The sequence below is a fragment of the Lepisma saccharinum genome, chromosome 13 (assembly GCF_977018435.1).
Source record: "Lepisma saccharinum chromosome 13, izLepSacc3.1, whole genome shotgun sequence".
NCBI classification, from domain to species: domain Eukaryota; kingdom Metazoa; phylum Arthropoda; class Insecta; order Zygentoma; family Lepismatidae; genus Lepisma; species Lepisma saccharinum.
In genome coordinates, this window is record NC_139241.1 from 84,827,417 (window position 1) to 84,842,837 (window position 15,421).

The 15,421-nt window shown below is 40.0% G+C and overlaps 1 protein-coding gene across 2 annotated transcripts in view; it reads left to right on the forward strand.

Annotated features, from left to right (window-relative positions):
• The window catches only part of LOC145997486 (cytochrome b5 reductase 4-like), a 162,879-nt gene that overhangs the window by 84,408 nt on the left and 63,050 nt on the right, over positions 1-15,421 (forward strand). For both annotated transcript variants that reach the window (XM_083134588.1, XM_083134589.1), the window contains one exon: positions 7,908-8,078. In XM_083134588.1, the coding sequence (XP_082990714.1) occupies positions 7,908-8,078 (171 nt within the window). The remainder of the gene's footprint in view (positions 1-7,907; positions 8,079-15,421) is intronic.

Genomic DNA, 15,421 nt, shown 5'->3' on the forward strand with positions numbered 1-15,421 from the left:
GTGGACAATTCGCCTACTGTTTCTTTCGCCGTTTGGTGTACAAGCACAAGGGCTGACGTAATCCTTCTTAACATAGAATCAAACCCATAAGAACAGTGGCGCAGGAACGGGGAGTGGGGGTACATTGTACCCCCTAAATCGAAGATTCTAGTTGTTCTCTACCACTTGTACCCCCCCCCCCCAGATACAAGATGCTACTGTTAAAAGAACCTAGTATTTTCTAATTTCTCAATGCAAAAAGTGTAAATTGTAAATATTATTTTTCTTAGCCTACCACAGGAATTCAAACCGTTGTAAACTTATTCTACATGTACTACATTGTGCTTGCTACTAGTTAGTTCATTGATCTGTGTTTGGAAATCTTTTTAAATTCATGAAAATTATTTCAAATGTGTGTGGATCGATGGAATGAGCTAAAGTTTACTTTCAGAAAATCACGCTGCAGACGAATTCCCTTCGTCAAGTGATCGCGTCGATTCGAAAATATAAATCTGCATCAGAAGAGTATATGACTGACCACCTTTCATTTTGAATTTTTCAAATGGAATTTTCCGAAACGAAATACTTCATTCCTGCCTCGTCTTGTTTTCGAGACGCGACACGACAGACCAATTTCAGGGGTACAATGTACCTCACCGATTATTTTTATAACTTTGTCAGAGGGTGTTCGGAAAACTGTACTTTAACCTACATATATTAAGAGATTTTTTAAAAATACAGATGTACTGAGACAAGAAAATTATCAAATTTGGAGACGAGACTGAAATAAGTCTCTGCAAAATCAAAACGAGACGATACTTAATGTCTGCGACGATCTCGTTCGAAACTTTGGTATCACATTTCAAGAATTTACTTAAAATAAATTTAAATTAGTGTCTCTTATTCAGACATACAAAGCGTATATCTTGTTCATATTCCAAATACGTCGGACCTTCCCGATGGCGCAGTTGTAGCGTCGTCACCTTGTAATCAAGGGGTCCCGGGTTCGATACCCGGTGGAGGCACATAATGGTTCGGATCCCACTATAAACTGTAGGTCCAGTCCCGATTAGCCTTTCTGTTCATAAAGTGGACTTAAAACAACATATCAATCAATCAATCAATCCAAATAAGTCGTTTATTTTATTCATTGTAATTGAAAAGATAATCAATTAGTGACAATTGCGAACCTGTGCTGCCCGGTTTCATCAATTCAGGATAAAATTGTTCGCACCGACGAACAAAATGTAAAGCAGAAAAACGTTATTAAGAAAAGTTTTTGCTTTAATGACATATATACGTTGTGAAAGTTTGATCTCGATATCATTCCTAGTTGAAATGGATCAGCGATATTTCCTAGACATTAAAACAGGGTGCGAGTTGTGATTTTATCAGAAGGGGAGGATTTAACTATGAAATAGATATGCTTAGAATTGGTAATTTGAATTTGAATTTTATTTTTCTTCCGTTGACCCTTGTTTAAAAGGGCTTAAAATCTAATTTTGATATTGAATGCAACACAAACACAACTCCATTTCAAGTTAAATTCTAAAGACAAACTGTAAGAAAATTACATTATTCAGTTGAATGCACGAAATTAATGAAACTCTGCAGGTTCGATGATTTGCCAGTTGGCTTGTCAAAGACACTGTAATGCTTATGACTTAATTCATGTTGTTGCAAATTTTTCTGCATTACAACAATGCACTGCGAGTCTACAAGTATTGAATGAAAAAGCAGGTTTAAAACTTATAAATGATTTCTCTAATCAGTTAAGGTAAAGTTCATGGCACTGACACCGCTTTCACAATCAGCTGTAGATATTGGTACAATTTGGATTTGATTCACAAGGTCTTCGAGTGAGGTGGGAATGTGTATTGAATTTTCTTTGTAGATGCGAAAATCTTGCTATCGCTTACATTAAAGTTCACTTTTTGATATAAACGAGGAATTAACATGTCACCATAAAACACACGTATGTATCTGTATGTATACGACTATATCCGAAAATAAACATAGCTTTTCAAACCGGCTCTTCATATTGTCCACCAACCATTGAAAAAAACAATATTTCGAGTGTATGGTTTTCTTCTAACATTGCTTGCTCTGAGAAATGAAGGATTTCGGTTTAGCATATGCAATGATAGTACTTTCAGCGTTTGAAGAGCATCATAAGATACAGCTAATTACATTACAAATAATTGCTAGTCAAATGTTTTACAAATGTGTTGCCTTTCTTAAAAATGCTACACAACGCTATAGCTTTCAACAAACGTTCAAAAAGTGCTATTAACACACGTCAAAGTTTTCGTATTTGACAGAAAAGTACTTGTAAAACACCTTCTAAAAGTCTGACTAAAGGGCACTGCATACGGTACATATCTGCCATAAATTAGTTTAATTATATTTTTATATATAGCTATGGGGCTCTGAAATGAACTCAACTGAAGTGGAATTCTATACGATATATTTAAAAACATGATTTTCATATTCAGTGGGTGGGAAATGATTATTCCTGATATGGAATGAATCAAGTTAGAGGAGGGAGAATGCTCGTAACCTCATTTAAATAGCAATGCATTTAAAGGAATACATGTAGCTTTGCTTGCAATTTTCATATTACAAACTATGATTTTCCATCCCATTAAATTCAAAATGAGCTCAGAATAAGCTCCAGAACTTTATATGTTTTGGAATTGTTATCTGGTCTTGAAACCTGTTTTTTGAACTAGTCATAAATTTTAAAAAGTAAATAATATAAATAAATAAATAAATAAAAACTATTTAGGCAAATTTTGCATTAAAAACTCTATATTCGCGTCTAAAATGGAATTCCCCATGCTCTACATTTTACCTAGGTAACATGTATGTGTGAAGTACACACGCTTCTACAAAGCGAAATTCACTATTTTCGTACATTTTCATCTCTCGGAAATCTAAAATACCTAACAGCTCCTCCTCTAGTCTTACGGTTGTAGTTATTGCATCCGAACACAGCACAAACCATTTTGAAGAAAACTCTCAGTAAAGATAGAAACGTCTATTTGTTAGCGAGAGACAAAGATTCACTGCCAGATGTAGCGGGCGAAATCTCGAGTTGCTCACCAGTTGACGTCACAGCGGCCTCGGGGAACCCCCGACGATGCGCATGAGCCTACCATGTCTCTTAGTATCATGGTTTCAACCGTAGCACCTACTTGGATGCGCGTGTCAGTCGTTTGGCACCAAGTATACACTCTGTTCTAACCAGTTAGTGTTGGCGCGTTCCAATCGCAGCCGCAAGGGAGGAGATTAGTATAATTCCCAAAGCTTAAGGGAAAAAATTGGAAAAAGGATATAGGAATTCATAAATCGTCAAAAAGCTGAAATAGAAGGAAGTCCAGATCCAGACTGTCCATTACGAAGGAAGTCCAGATAGAAGAATATACAAATTGAAGAAAAGAAATAATAAAAAACATATTGAAATAGAACTTGACTGTAGATGAGAATTATGGAGAAAAGTAGCTCATCATGTAAATATTCTATTTCCATGTATCCTTGTTTATATAATATATTCGTTTAAACGTCTCCATTGGAAGGCATCCTGTCTGGTTTCGCTGTCTACAAAGAACCCTACCCTGTAGATATTCTAGATGAGGTTTAAGATTAAAGATTATGCACCTTGCACCAAATGGAGGTAGCACACCATTCATCTCCAGTGTTGCGATTAGACCAAAGTGGCAGAAAAAGCGAAGCAAAATCAAACCAGTTGGCGTTGTAGCCCTTCACTGCATGGTTGTAGGCTAAAAAGGCTCTGGTGCCTGGATTTTCCAGTATGATCTGTGGGGCCTGTGTGTGTCTATTTGTGATTTGTCTCTTCATCTTAGCACCATTCATCCTCGGCGCGGCTGCATGTGGCTTCACCCTTCCGGCCCTAAATCGAGGAAGGTTCCACGGTTGATAGTCCCCTCTCAGCGGCTTTGATTTCTCACGAGCACTGGCGACAAAGAAATTCCTCCTATCGCTGGTGAACCTCGAACGAAAGGTAATCTTTCCAGGTGGTTGCCAGCTCGGGCTGCAAGTTGCATGACACTTCCCGCCCTAACTCGAGAACCCTTCTGTTCGAATCTCGATTCCTAATCCTGCACTCCAATCCCGAATCCTGGAAATGTTACCCGTATCAGTCAGAATTGGATATTCAAATGTTCAAAGATTCGGTTCCGCCTAGCTGCAAACCTGCTTTTCTGTAAGGTAAGATAAGGTAAACCACACATAGTGGATGTAGGGCCATAGTGGATGTAGGGCCCTACACATTTTCGATCTCTTCCACTTCGGAGGTGATGTGATTAGCACCACGCTCCGCCCTACCGACTAGACCACAATAGTATTGCTTTATTTGTCCTGTACATATATAATGTGCTGAATCTAAAAAAAATTAGCTGTTTGTAGCAATTTGTAATAATAATAATATACATAATACATTAATATGCATTGCTATCTTGTTCCCCTTTTCTGTAAGGTATCTTAATGGTGGTGTCGTTTACCTTGTGATGAAACTGAAGGCAATTTTTACTCCAACTGTCCAACTTTCATTACCTGAGTTTAGTTTTTCAACAGTATCAACGTTACGTGAAAATTGTGTTTTGAGAAAAAGCTTCCTTCGTTAGGAAAGTTTTCCCTGACGTGTGTTTTTCCTCCTCATTTCGACGAGGATGCCCCCCACCCCTCCCCATTTCGAGCAGAAACTAATTAACCTTCAAAAATTGGAAGACTGGTTTCCGTGAAACTGGAGATTGGAGGCGGTAATTTTTCGAGCGTAGGAAGGAGAATAATTTGGGTTCATCCTTCGAGAGTTGTGCTTTCAGACTGTTTGCTCATTTTGAATTGCATGGTGTACATCGAGTCCGCCATTCATTAAGAAATGTGGAGCATTACTTTCAGTAATGGGATTCCATGAATGATGTGAATGAGTAGTTTGAAAGTAGGACTTTCTACAGAAAATTGTGTGTATAGAACTTGATCGAAATTGAAATAACGAAGATGAACACCCCCTTCTGTAGTGGAACCACAGGCAAAGAGCCTGCGCAGACCATCAACTCTTATTCCCGCGTGGAGCATGCTTCTTGGGGCGCGTCAAGTATCTGAGCGCTCAGCGAGCAACGTCATCGCTCAGCTACTTGACGGCCAAATAGGCGTTGTTCGGCGAACGCTGCTCACTTGATCGCTGAGCGAACATGAACCTTGCACGCCACAGAATATGGCGTTTTTGTGTTTCGATCTCGTGAGGCAAAGGTCCCGGGTTTGAATCCCGCTCGGGCTTGGTTATTTGTGAATGTCCATTCATCAATTTCATTATTTCATCACTAGAGCCCGGAAGTTGAGGCATTTATTTTCGTTAAAATAGGCAGGCAAAAAGGCATTTATAATGTGGAAAATAGGCACTAGAAATGAAAAAAAAGGGCAAAATAAAGCGAAGAAAGGCACATTTGGAAGTCACTTCCTTTTATCTATAATCTCTGCAAAATGTTAAAATCTACATTGGGAAGAGCATTTCAATTTTCTCCGTCTTGATTACACATAACTACAAGCTGTTTTTTTAAGTTCTCAACATTCATTGATAGTCGTCTGTCAGAGAGAATGTTTTTCATAATAGAAAATGATCTTTCTACTTCGACAGAAGTTATTGGAGCATACATAAAACAAGCTAATGTAGCTGGACTCATTTTGGTAACAGCATTTTCACCTTTTAGAATATCACAAATTGTTTTCAATTGTTTCAAGTCCTTATTTGCACTCACTACCCGTTTGCACTTTTCCGCAACAGCTGACCCCTTTTCTCCTGGCACTTCCATCATCTGCTGCATAGATTCCTCGAAGATTTTCATGGATGCTACAAGAGTCTCACCTCTTTTTTCTAGCTTTGTAATTGTCTCTGGCAATGCACAATAATGTGCAAAAATAAACGACAGTTCATTCGTCAGTTCTGAATAGCACAGGAGTTTTTCACTTCATGAATTGAAGCCGCTTCATTTTCTGGAAGAGCATCGATCACCTCACTGATTTTTTCAAGGTTGTTAGCATAATATATAGCTGCTGATATCCAGGTTCCCCATCTTGTCAACAATGGTTGCGGAGGTAAACTAAGCTCAGGCGCAACTTCCTGAAATTTTCGGGTTCGAGAGGGAGATTTCAGAAATATCTTCTTTGTGTTCGAAATCAACCTCTCCACTTCAGCAGTCAATCATGCACAAGGAAATGTTAACCGAAAGGCAATATCCTTACTGAGCATGAAATACTTTTTTCTCACACTTTTCTCCTTCAGCAATGTTGAAACATGCGTGAGTTCAATATTACTTAAATAAAGCGAAAATTATTCACATAATAAACGGAAGAAAAATAAATGCCAACATATTTTTTTTAAAAAAATGGTCAAATTTCATTGAAAAAGGCAAAAAAGGCATTATAATTAAGAATAGGCAGTGGGGTCCCAAATAGGCAAAATGAAAAGGCTTCTAAAACATTCGAAACAACATAAAAAACGTATATCCGGAAAATTTTTATCAATACATGCAGTAGATAAAAAGAGGCATTTTGCCAAACTTCCGGGCTCTATTCATCACTCATCCCCATCTTCGCAAATTAGCCAAGAGGCACAAAACGCGAAGTAAAATAAACTAAATCAATCAGTCGTGAGGCAAAGGGAATAAGAAGAAAACTGTATGAGGGTAGCGAGCCGCGAGTGGAGTGGCGACCAATGAGGAAATATTTATGATGAACGGCTTGCGATTATCGTAATTAGAGAGGAAGTTGAAGTAACAGAAGGTGATGTAATGTTCCAGATTTTTAAATTGTATTCAAATGAAAGTGTTGTTTATTCTAAATATTAAATATAAATATACACCGTAGTTTTGGAAAGTTGTGCAAGGGTGTGAAAATGAAAATTTCGACAGTTTTATTCACATCAATTATTCTATTTCTATAATTAACAGCTTTTCAAACTCCGAAATATTGTCAACTCAACGCAGCCACACTAATGACAGGTTCTTCAAAGGCACTGATATTTTGATCAATGAGCAAACAGCGTCAAGTAAATGATCTGTCTGCTCAACGAGCAAAAATCTTGCTCAGCGAGCGTCGCTCAGATACTTGAGGGGTCCCTGATGGCCCAAGTTGAACCGATAGAGGGGAAGGTGCGCGAAGCATTTTGGCGAAAGGTTCTTTTGTTTGTGGTCGCTCTATAGTTTCGCTTTGCGTTTAATTCATGTGCGATTATGCGCACCGACAGCTACACTCGTGGTCCGGAACGACCACCCCTAGGTCGGTTCCCCTCGACTAATCGGCTGTCGGACGGACGCCTCAGGTAATGGAAATAGGACACAGACCCCCAGTAATAAATTTTAGCGGTCAAGGAGGAAGTTGTATTGTGAAGTGCTGGGAGGCATCCGTGGTTTCAGGCTTTGTCCATCACTATGTTGGCCCCCGCATCCCTCCAAGGATCGACAAGAACCGCTATTTTATCGGTGCGTGTGCTAAATTCGTGCCGGTGTCGTCGCCTGTAACGACTCCCGACAAATGATCGGCACATGTGCAAGCGCTCTAACGGGCGACCCTTTCTGACGACAACTCTGTTCCACGTAGTACACCCTGGACTGCGTTCTTGCAGACTAACAAGGTTCTGGCGCCTCAACTTGCAGTCAGGAAAATCTTCTGTAGAAATTGCATTTTGTCGTCCATTTGTGTGTGTCCCTTCGTTCCTTTCATCGCATCCACGTCGGCGCAGTGAGCCAAAAGTGGCAGAAACGCGAAGTAAAATCAATCAATCAAATTAATCTTGGTCCTCTCGTCTTCCGCGGTCGGACAGTAGGCTCTGCTGTTCTCAGGGTTGCATGGTGCAACTTATTTCACACTTAAACCTACTGTACTGATGAATGCTCTTGTTCTCATTGCAGGAAACCCAAGGAACAAGGTGGCCCTTCAGCCTGGACATTCATTGATGGACTGGATTCGGCTGGGACAGTCGGGGAAGGACCTCACTGGCGTCGGCGGTAAGATCAAAGATGTCTCCACGGACGAACTCGCCAAACACAACAAAGTCAACGATGCTTGGATTGCCATCAAAGGTAAGTGCAGCTTTCGTTCTGTCGGTTTCAGCACTGCACTTGTTACGGTGCTGTTAAGCAGGTTATGCAGGAGCCGATAAAGTTTCCGTCTTGAGCCCTGCTCTTTCACCTGGGCTGCTGCTTCATTGGGGGAGATCGAGGCGACATGATTGGTCGCTTCCGGGGTTGCCTCTCATATGCGTCGCAGCAGGCGGTCGGAACAGCCAATCGACGAGCGCGTTCTTGAAATGTTCCCGTGCTCTTAAGCTATTGGAAGCCAGGCACTCGAAACAACGAAACAAACGAGCGCGTTCTTGAAATCATCCCGCGCTCTTAACCTATTAATATTATCTAACATTATTTTAGCAAGACTAACCCCATATGCTAATGAAATTATACCGTGCGTCCATTTCGATCTGCACCCGAGAGATCGGGAGAAGCGTGGCGGGCGGCGCTGACGGAGATGCCGACATTTGCGGCCTAAAATGCCCGCTTATTTTTATGGACATATGCAGACATTTATATAAATATTGCAAAACGAGAACTAACCTGTGTTATAAGAGTATGGTTTTAATTTTAGTAGCTTAGTGACTGTATGTGCCGATGATTTTGACACGCCCACCTCTTGTGAAACACGGCGTAGAGGTTTGTTTGGAGAACGTTCTAACGCTGCACCAATATCATCGAGTTTTGCTTCGGTTAGAATCCGTCGTTTTTGCTTAGGTGTTTTAAAATTTAACGATACAGTTTCTCGTAATTTAAGGACAAGATGTCTAACCGTATCTCTGTGTGGAGTTGAAACGCATGGGAATTTCTGTACAAATTACCTACACACGTCTCGACACGAGTTTGTTTTCACGTACGTGTCATACATAAAAAATCTTTGTTCTAACGTGAATCTTGCGGCTGGCATTCCAATCGTCTCACTGACACGTCACACATACACACTACAATAACACAAACAAGTAACTGCAAGTAACCAAGAATAACACTCTTGCGCACAGTACGAAATTAACACGCTCTTGGTTTACATTGCTCGCCACTATATTTACAACTCTGTCTTCATCTAGTCGCGAAGGAACAAAAAACTCGAGCTCGGATATTTCGGATTGCAAGGAAGCTCACGAAAACCATTCACTTTTATCGGTTTCGTCTGCAGTGTAATCCTGATACAGTGTTGCACATTCGAAACCTCCAAACGATTCCCATGGCCACAAAACTCTTTCAAGGATATAAACTTAAACAGGACGTTACTGGTCAAAACTATGATTAAAATGCTTTATTATCTGTGGCTCTTAACATCGTTTCTATAGCGTATTTATTTGTGTATATAAGAGCAGAACTTGGATGAATTACAGAAGAACTTTTGCGTGTTATAACCCAGGTTAGTGCTCGTTTTGCAATATTTATATAAATGTCTGCATATGTCTATAAAAATAAGCGGGCATTACAGGCCGCAAATGTCAGCATCTCCGTCAGCGCCGCCCGCCACGCTTCTCCCGATCTCTCGGCTGCAGATCGAAATGGACGCACGGTGGAATGTGGATTTAAACGTAACAGATCAAATTTTTCACATCAGACAGACACTTGAGAAAAAGTGGGAATATAATCAAAATGTCCATCACCTATTCATTGATTTTAAAAAAAGCGTATGATGCAGGCCAAAAGAGATAAATTATATAATATATTAGTCAAGTTTGGAATACCTAAGAAGCTTGTTAATATGATAAAGGTATGCACCAGTGAAACAGAAAGTAAAATTCGCGTGGATATTAATATGTCTGACAAATTTACAATTCATTAAAACAAGGAGATGCATTATCTCCATTGCTCTTTAATTTTGCCTTAGAATATGCTGTTAGGAAGGTAAAAGAAACTAACGAAGGACTAAAATAATACGGTGTGACTCGGCTGTTAGCATATGCAGATGATGTAGACTTACCGGGAGATAATGTAAATACAATTAAGAATAATGGTAAAATATTTTTCAAAGCAGCTAAAGAGATAGGTTTGGAAGTTAGCAAAGATAAAACTAAATATGCTTACAGGCCGAAACCAAGTGTTAGGTAATAATCAAAATAGAATTATTGATAACAACTTGTTTGAACCAGTTTCCAAATTCAAGTACTTAGGAGTAATACTAACAAATGAAAATTATATTAAAGAGGAAATAAAAAGTAGGCTTAATTCAGGAAATTAATTAAGTTACTTTTCTGTTCATAAACTATTGTTGTCTCGTTTAATATCGAAGAAACTAAAAGTTAAAATATACAAAACAGTAATTTTGCCTGTAGTATTATAATATGGATGCGAAACTTGGTCCTTTACATTGAAAGAGGAACATAAATTGAGAGTATTTGAAAATAAGATCCTTAGGAAAATATTTGGGATTAAAAGGGATGAGGAGACAGGTGAGTGGAGAAGGTTACATAATTTACAACTACATACTCCCTCTGTCCCATAATTATAGTCCGGTATGCCAAAATGGTAGTACAGGAATGACAGACTAAGAGGCAGATGGAAAGCACAATTTGTACTGATCCTTGAGTAGTAAAGTTATATGACTCATTCCCTTGTTTCATGTTCTTCTGTATACACCAATGTCACAGTTTGAATATCAGGCAATTATTATGAGACAACAAACAAAGGTGTACCGGACAATAATTGTGGAACAGATATTCATGTCCAGATATTATTAGGATGATTAAATCAGAAGACTTAGGTGGGCAGGCAATGTGACACGAATGGGAGAGGAAAGAAGAGATTACAGGATTCTTGTTGGGAAACCTGATGGTAAGAGACCAGAAGGAAGACGAAGATGGAGGGATAATGTTGAGATGGACCTAAAGGAAATTGGTAGGGATGGAAAGAAGTACTTGCTCAGGATTGGGACAGATGGAAGGCCTGTGTTGCTGCAGCCATGAGCCTTCGGGTTTAAGAAGGCTAGAGAGTTAGTTAGCTCTTAACCTATTGGAAGCAGAAAGAACGTCAGGTGCTCGGAACAACCAATCACAGGAGCGTGTTCCACGTTCTTATGCTATCGGAGGCCTTCCACTTCTTGGTGCTATTGTATTCTCATCGACACTTCCTTCGATTCCCTTCTTCAGAATAGCTTCCCACTCCATTAAGTTTTTCTGCCTTTACTCTCTCGCACCTGGATCCATGGTCAGGAGAATCCTTTGTGGAGTGTTCATGTGTGCTGAGTGCCCCTTTGCATACTCTGCTTTTAAACAAGATACGGAAATGTCTTCCTGTACCAGTTTTAAAAATTGGATGAGGAAGTTGCTATCGGACATGTTTTATTTTCTTGTTAGGGTTCTGTCTCAGTTTTGTTTTAGTTAAAGGGCTTATGCCCTTATTGTGCGAAGGGCAAAGATCGTCTTATGTGCTGATGCGTCCATAATATCGAAATCAATCTAATGGATTCGTTGGTACAAGTAAAATACTGAATTCTCAACGTTACTGCCACTGGGGTAACTAATGCCTTGTAATCGGAGGGGTTCGGGTTAGATACCCGATGGAGGCACATGTTGGTTCGGGTTAGGGATGGCCACAATATCCGGATAACTGGATATCCTGATTTCGAAATGTACGATATCCGTTTCATACCCAACGGATATCAGAAGAATTCGAATATTCGGATAGAACAGATTTGATTAAGGATTTGTGGAAAATCCGTCGAGTGAAATACGAAAATGACGAATACAAGAATATGTGGATAGCCTGTAAAACAGATAAAGGATAAAACTGTCCGGATAATGCACACGTTCGGATAATCAGAGTAGAACTTTATCCGGATTTTGCCATTCCTAGTTCGGATCCCACTTGAAGCTAGAGGCCCGGTACCGATTGGCCTACCTGTGCAAAAAATTGGACTGAAACTCACTTCCACAAAACTGCATTCTTGCAAGCTAACGAGGCCCTGCCGTCTGGACTTCCAGCCAGCGGAGCTCGTGTTGTGTCGTCCCTGTATGTTCGTTCCTTCATTCATCTCCATTGTCGCGGTTAGCCAAAAGCGGCAGAAAACCGACGTAAATTAAAGTAAATCAGTCAATTTTTAGGAAACTTTTCCTTTGAACCAAACATGTATCGGCCGTAGCTCTTCTTCACCTGTTCTATCCTATTCATTATCCCACTGTTTACGTAAATGAGCCTCTGGTTAATTGTTCTTTGCGCGTTTATTTCAGTTTCCACGGCAACGAGCGATTCCATGGAACACTATGGGAAAATTTTGAGGATAATTAACGCAACAGACCCCCAGGAGATTGAAGCACGGACAACATGCGAGCGAATCTGTATCCGCTGTTGGTTGTAACGCTTGCTCTCTCTCGTCTTTGGAGAGTAACAAGAGACGGCAATATTTACTCTGTACTCGAGCATGTTCTAAAAGCAACTCCAGTTCGGTTTAGAAACAAATTCTGGAGGAGGATGTTTTGTTGTGTTCCACGCGGGAAACCAGGGTTCCATTCCCGGGGTGAGTGGTGTCGGGATTTTTCCGCGCCTTGTCCACGCGCGCAGTGGCTCTGGGGCTCACCCAGCCACAAATCAATGGGTTCCCGAGGAGGGGGGATAATGGCGGCAGGAGCGTGGTACTGATCACATCATCTCCAAAATGGCAGATGTGTGGGGCCCTACACCCACATCCCCTAAGCCTTCATTGAACGGTGCTATATGCGCGGGGAACTTTACCATGGGAGTCACCAAAAAAAAAAGTTATACATCGGAGACACATTTCTTCATTTTTACACAAGAAACTACTTACGGAAATGAGTTTCTCTAAGGTTTCCAACGTTCGTCGAGGTATTTTGTTTCATCGTGGAATCTATTTGACCGGGAAATCATGTATTTTTCAAGAGAAATATCTCACCGACGCGCAATTGCATTGCTTTCATTTGCTTGCCCTACGACAACCAGATGCTGCGTACGTTTGATGACGTAAGCCTCTGTCAGTGTTTCAACCTTTTTTTTTTATTATGCTTGCCTAACGTAACCAAACCTAACCTAACCTTATCGGAAATAGTTCATGGGGCTATCCGTGAATGGTTCGTAAGGCTATCGGTCAGCTACTGTGCATAATGGTTCGTGGGGCTATCCGTGAATGGTTCGTGGGGCTATCCGTGTATGGTTCGTGGGGCTATCCGTGTATGGTTCGTGGGGCTATCCGTCAGCTTCCCGTGCATAATGTACAATTTGCACAAGTGACGAACACGATAGTAGGTATTTTTCGGTGAAGGATGTTGGAAACACTGCATGCCCACTACGGTAGTCAAGATTTGCCCGACATATTATGTGTTATGGAAGCGAAAAAAGGAGTCAAAGAAATTACCCTCTATGTGAAAAATTGTGTTGTTTTTTTTCGTGTAAAAGGCATATTGGTACCTTTAACTATGTTCCGCAATACACAATTGGCAAGTACGAACCATGCGAAACACAAAATATCCGATGTTAATGTGTCTCCGATCTATGAAACTCGTACCCAAAGAAATTGTAGGGGCGGTACAAGGTATTGGTAAAACTTGAATAATAGAGATAATAATGATAATGACATTTATGATTATTATTATGCAACAATAACTATCATGTCCCGCAACGTGGCAGTGCGGTCTAAGGCTTTGGGCTCGGGCTACGGGAAGCGCTCTGGTTCGACTGTCCTGGGGGAAGAGTAACAACTTTTCTCCCGAGATTTCACCCTGTGTATGGGACCGGTGTCCACCCACCATCGTGTGGAAATTGGGGAGCTACGAATGAGTAAATCCTGTCATGGAAATCTACGACGACGACTTGGGTTTCGTCGTGGTGACCACACGTCACCCCGTAACTGATTAGATGATCATGTGATTGTGAGGCCGGCAGTCGGTATAGGTAGACCCAGGTTCTCGAGGGCTCTTGCGCCACAGCTTATTATTAATATCAATAACTATTATAAACTAATAAAAATAAACTAATTTTACTCCAGATTTTTTATTATTATTATATAACCTTTGAACCTTGTTACTTGATTCGCCAGATGAGCAGATATCCAGCACAATTGTTTTCCATTATATTTTGACATTTCAAGCAGTAACTGTACTCAAATGCACGGTTATTCTACTTGTTATTAACTTTTGCACGCCTCGTTCAAGAAAATGCTGTGAAAGTTAGTAGGAAATTTACTCAAGTTTATGTTGTGTGACCTCTCGAATAAATTTCTAATTTTGTTTTTTGAGTTTTGAAACCTGTAGAACAAATAATTATTTGAATTAAATGGCAGAATATGAAAGCCAAATCTGCTTCCTGCATTTTACACTCACATGGTGCCTACCAGTGAAGAAATCAAGAAGTAGGTCAATAAAAGTCCAGAAATTATACTCGTGGTCAAGAATCTTTGCTTCGCAATGACTGATTGATTTAGTTTATTTTACGTCACACTTCTGTCCCTTTGGCTAATCGCGAAGATGAGGATGAATGGCGTAAGATAAGATGGATGAAGGGACAATCACACGTGATCCCCACATAAGATTATACTGGCTGCGAGTGCAGATCCCAGGTCCTCGCCAGTCTGCCAAATGTAGTTTAATAGATACTGATTCTCTTGTTAAATACAGCTTCATTTTTCATATTAACTAGCCTTTTGTAGTTTTTTTAAATTAAATAGATATTTTTTTCTTAATCGCTAATTTCCAACTCTACCTATGTGGGGTCGAAGGTTAAGAAAAACGAAAAAAGAAAATGTTAATAATTTTGGATTTGTTATTTTGGAAAACATCCTGACTTAATTTGTTTCGTCTAACGCAGTTATTAATTTGGTTATTCTGTTGGAATACTAACTAAGCTGTATTTCTCTTATTAACAATAATAATACTAACAACCTTTCTGGCTTTTTGTAATTTGTATAACTCTTGTACGTGAAGGGTTAAACTTCAAATGGAATGATGCCAATTTCCAAGGGTAGGGGGGGGGTCCAACGGAGAGAGATCAAACAAAATTTCGCGATCGAAATTAAAAGAAGAGAATGTCCACGGACATCAAAACTGTTTTTATTGCCTAGGCGGAAAACGTTCGTGTTGGTAAAGCCAGCCCAATTATCCCGTGTTCTCTCTGTGTGCTTAAATCCCAATTGTTATTTTGCGGAGGGAGGGATTATTTGTTATACAAGCTTTGTGTTGCATTACATTAAGCAATTACACGTTGCTGCTGTTTTGTGTTTGTCGGTTGCGTGGCTGTGGAGTGAGATGAATATGTATTACCAAGTAAATTGCCCATTGCAGTGTTTATTTTGTTTGTTTCACACAGCGAGAGCTTGATGCTCTGAAACAAAACTACACAAAAGCTGTGTACAACGTCTACACCAGCGTACGTGAAAATCCAATCCTTAGAAATGCGTG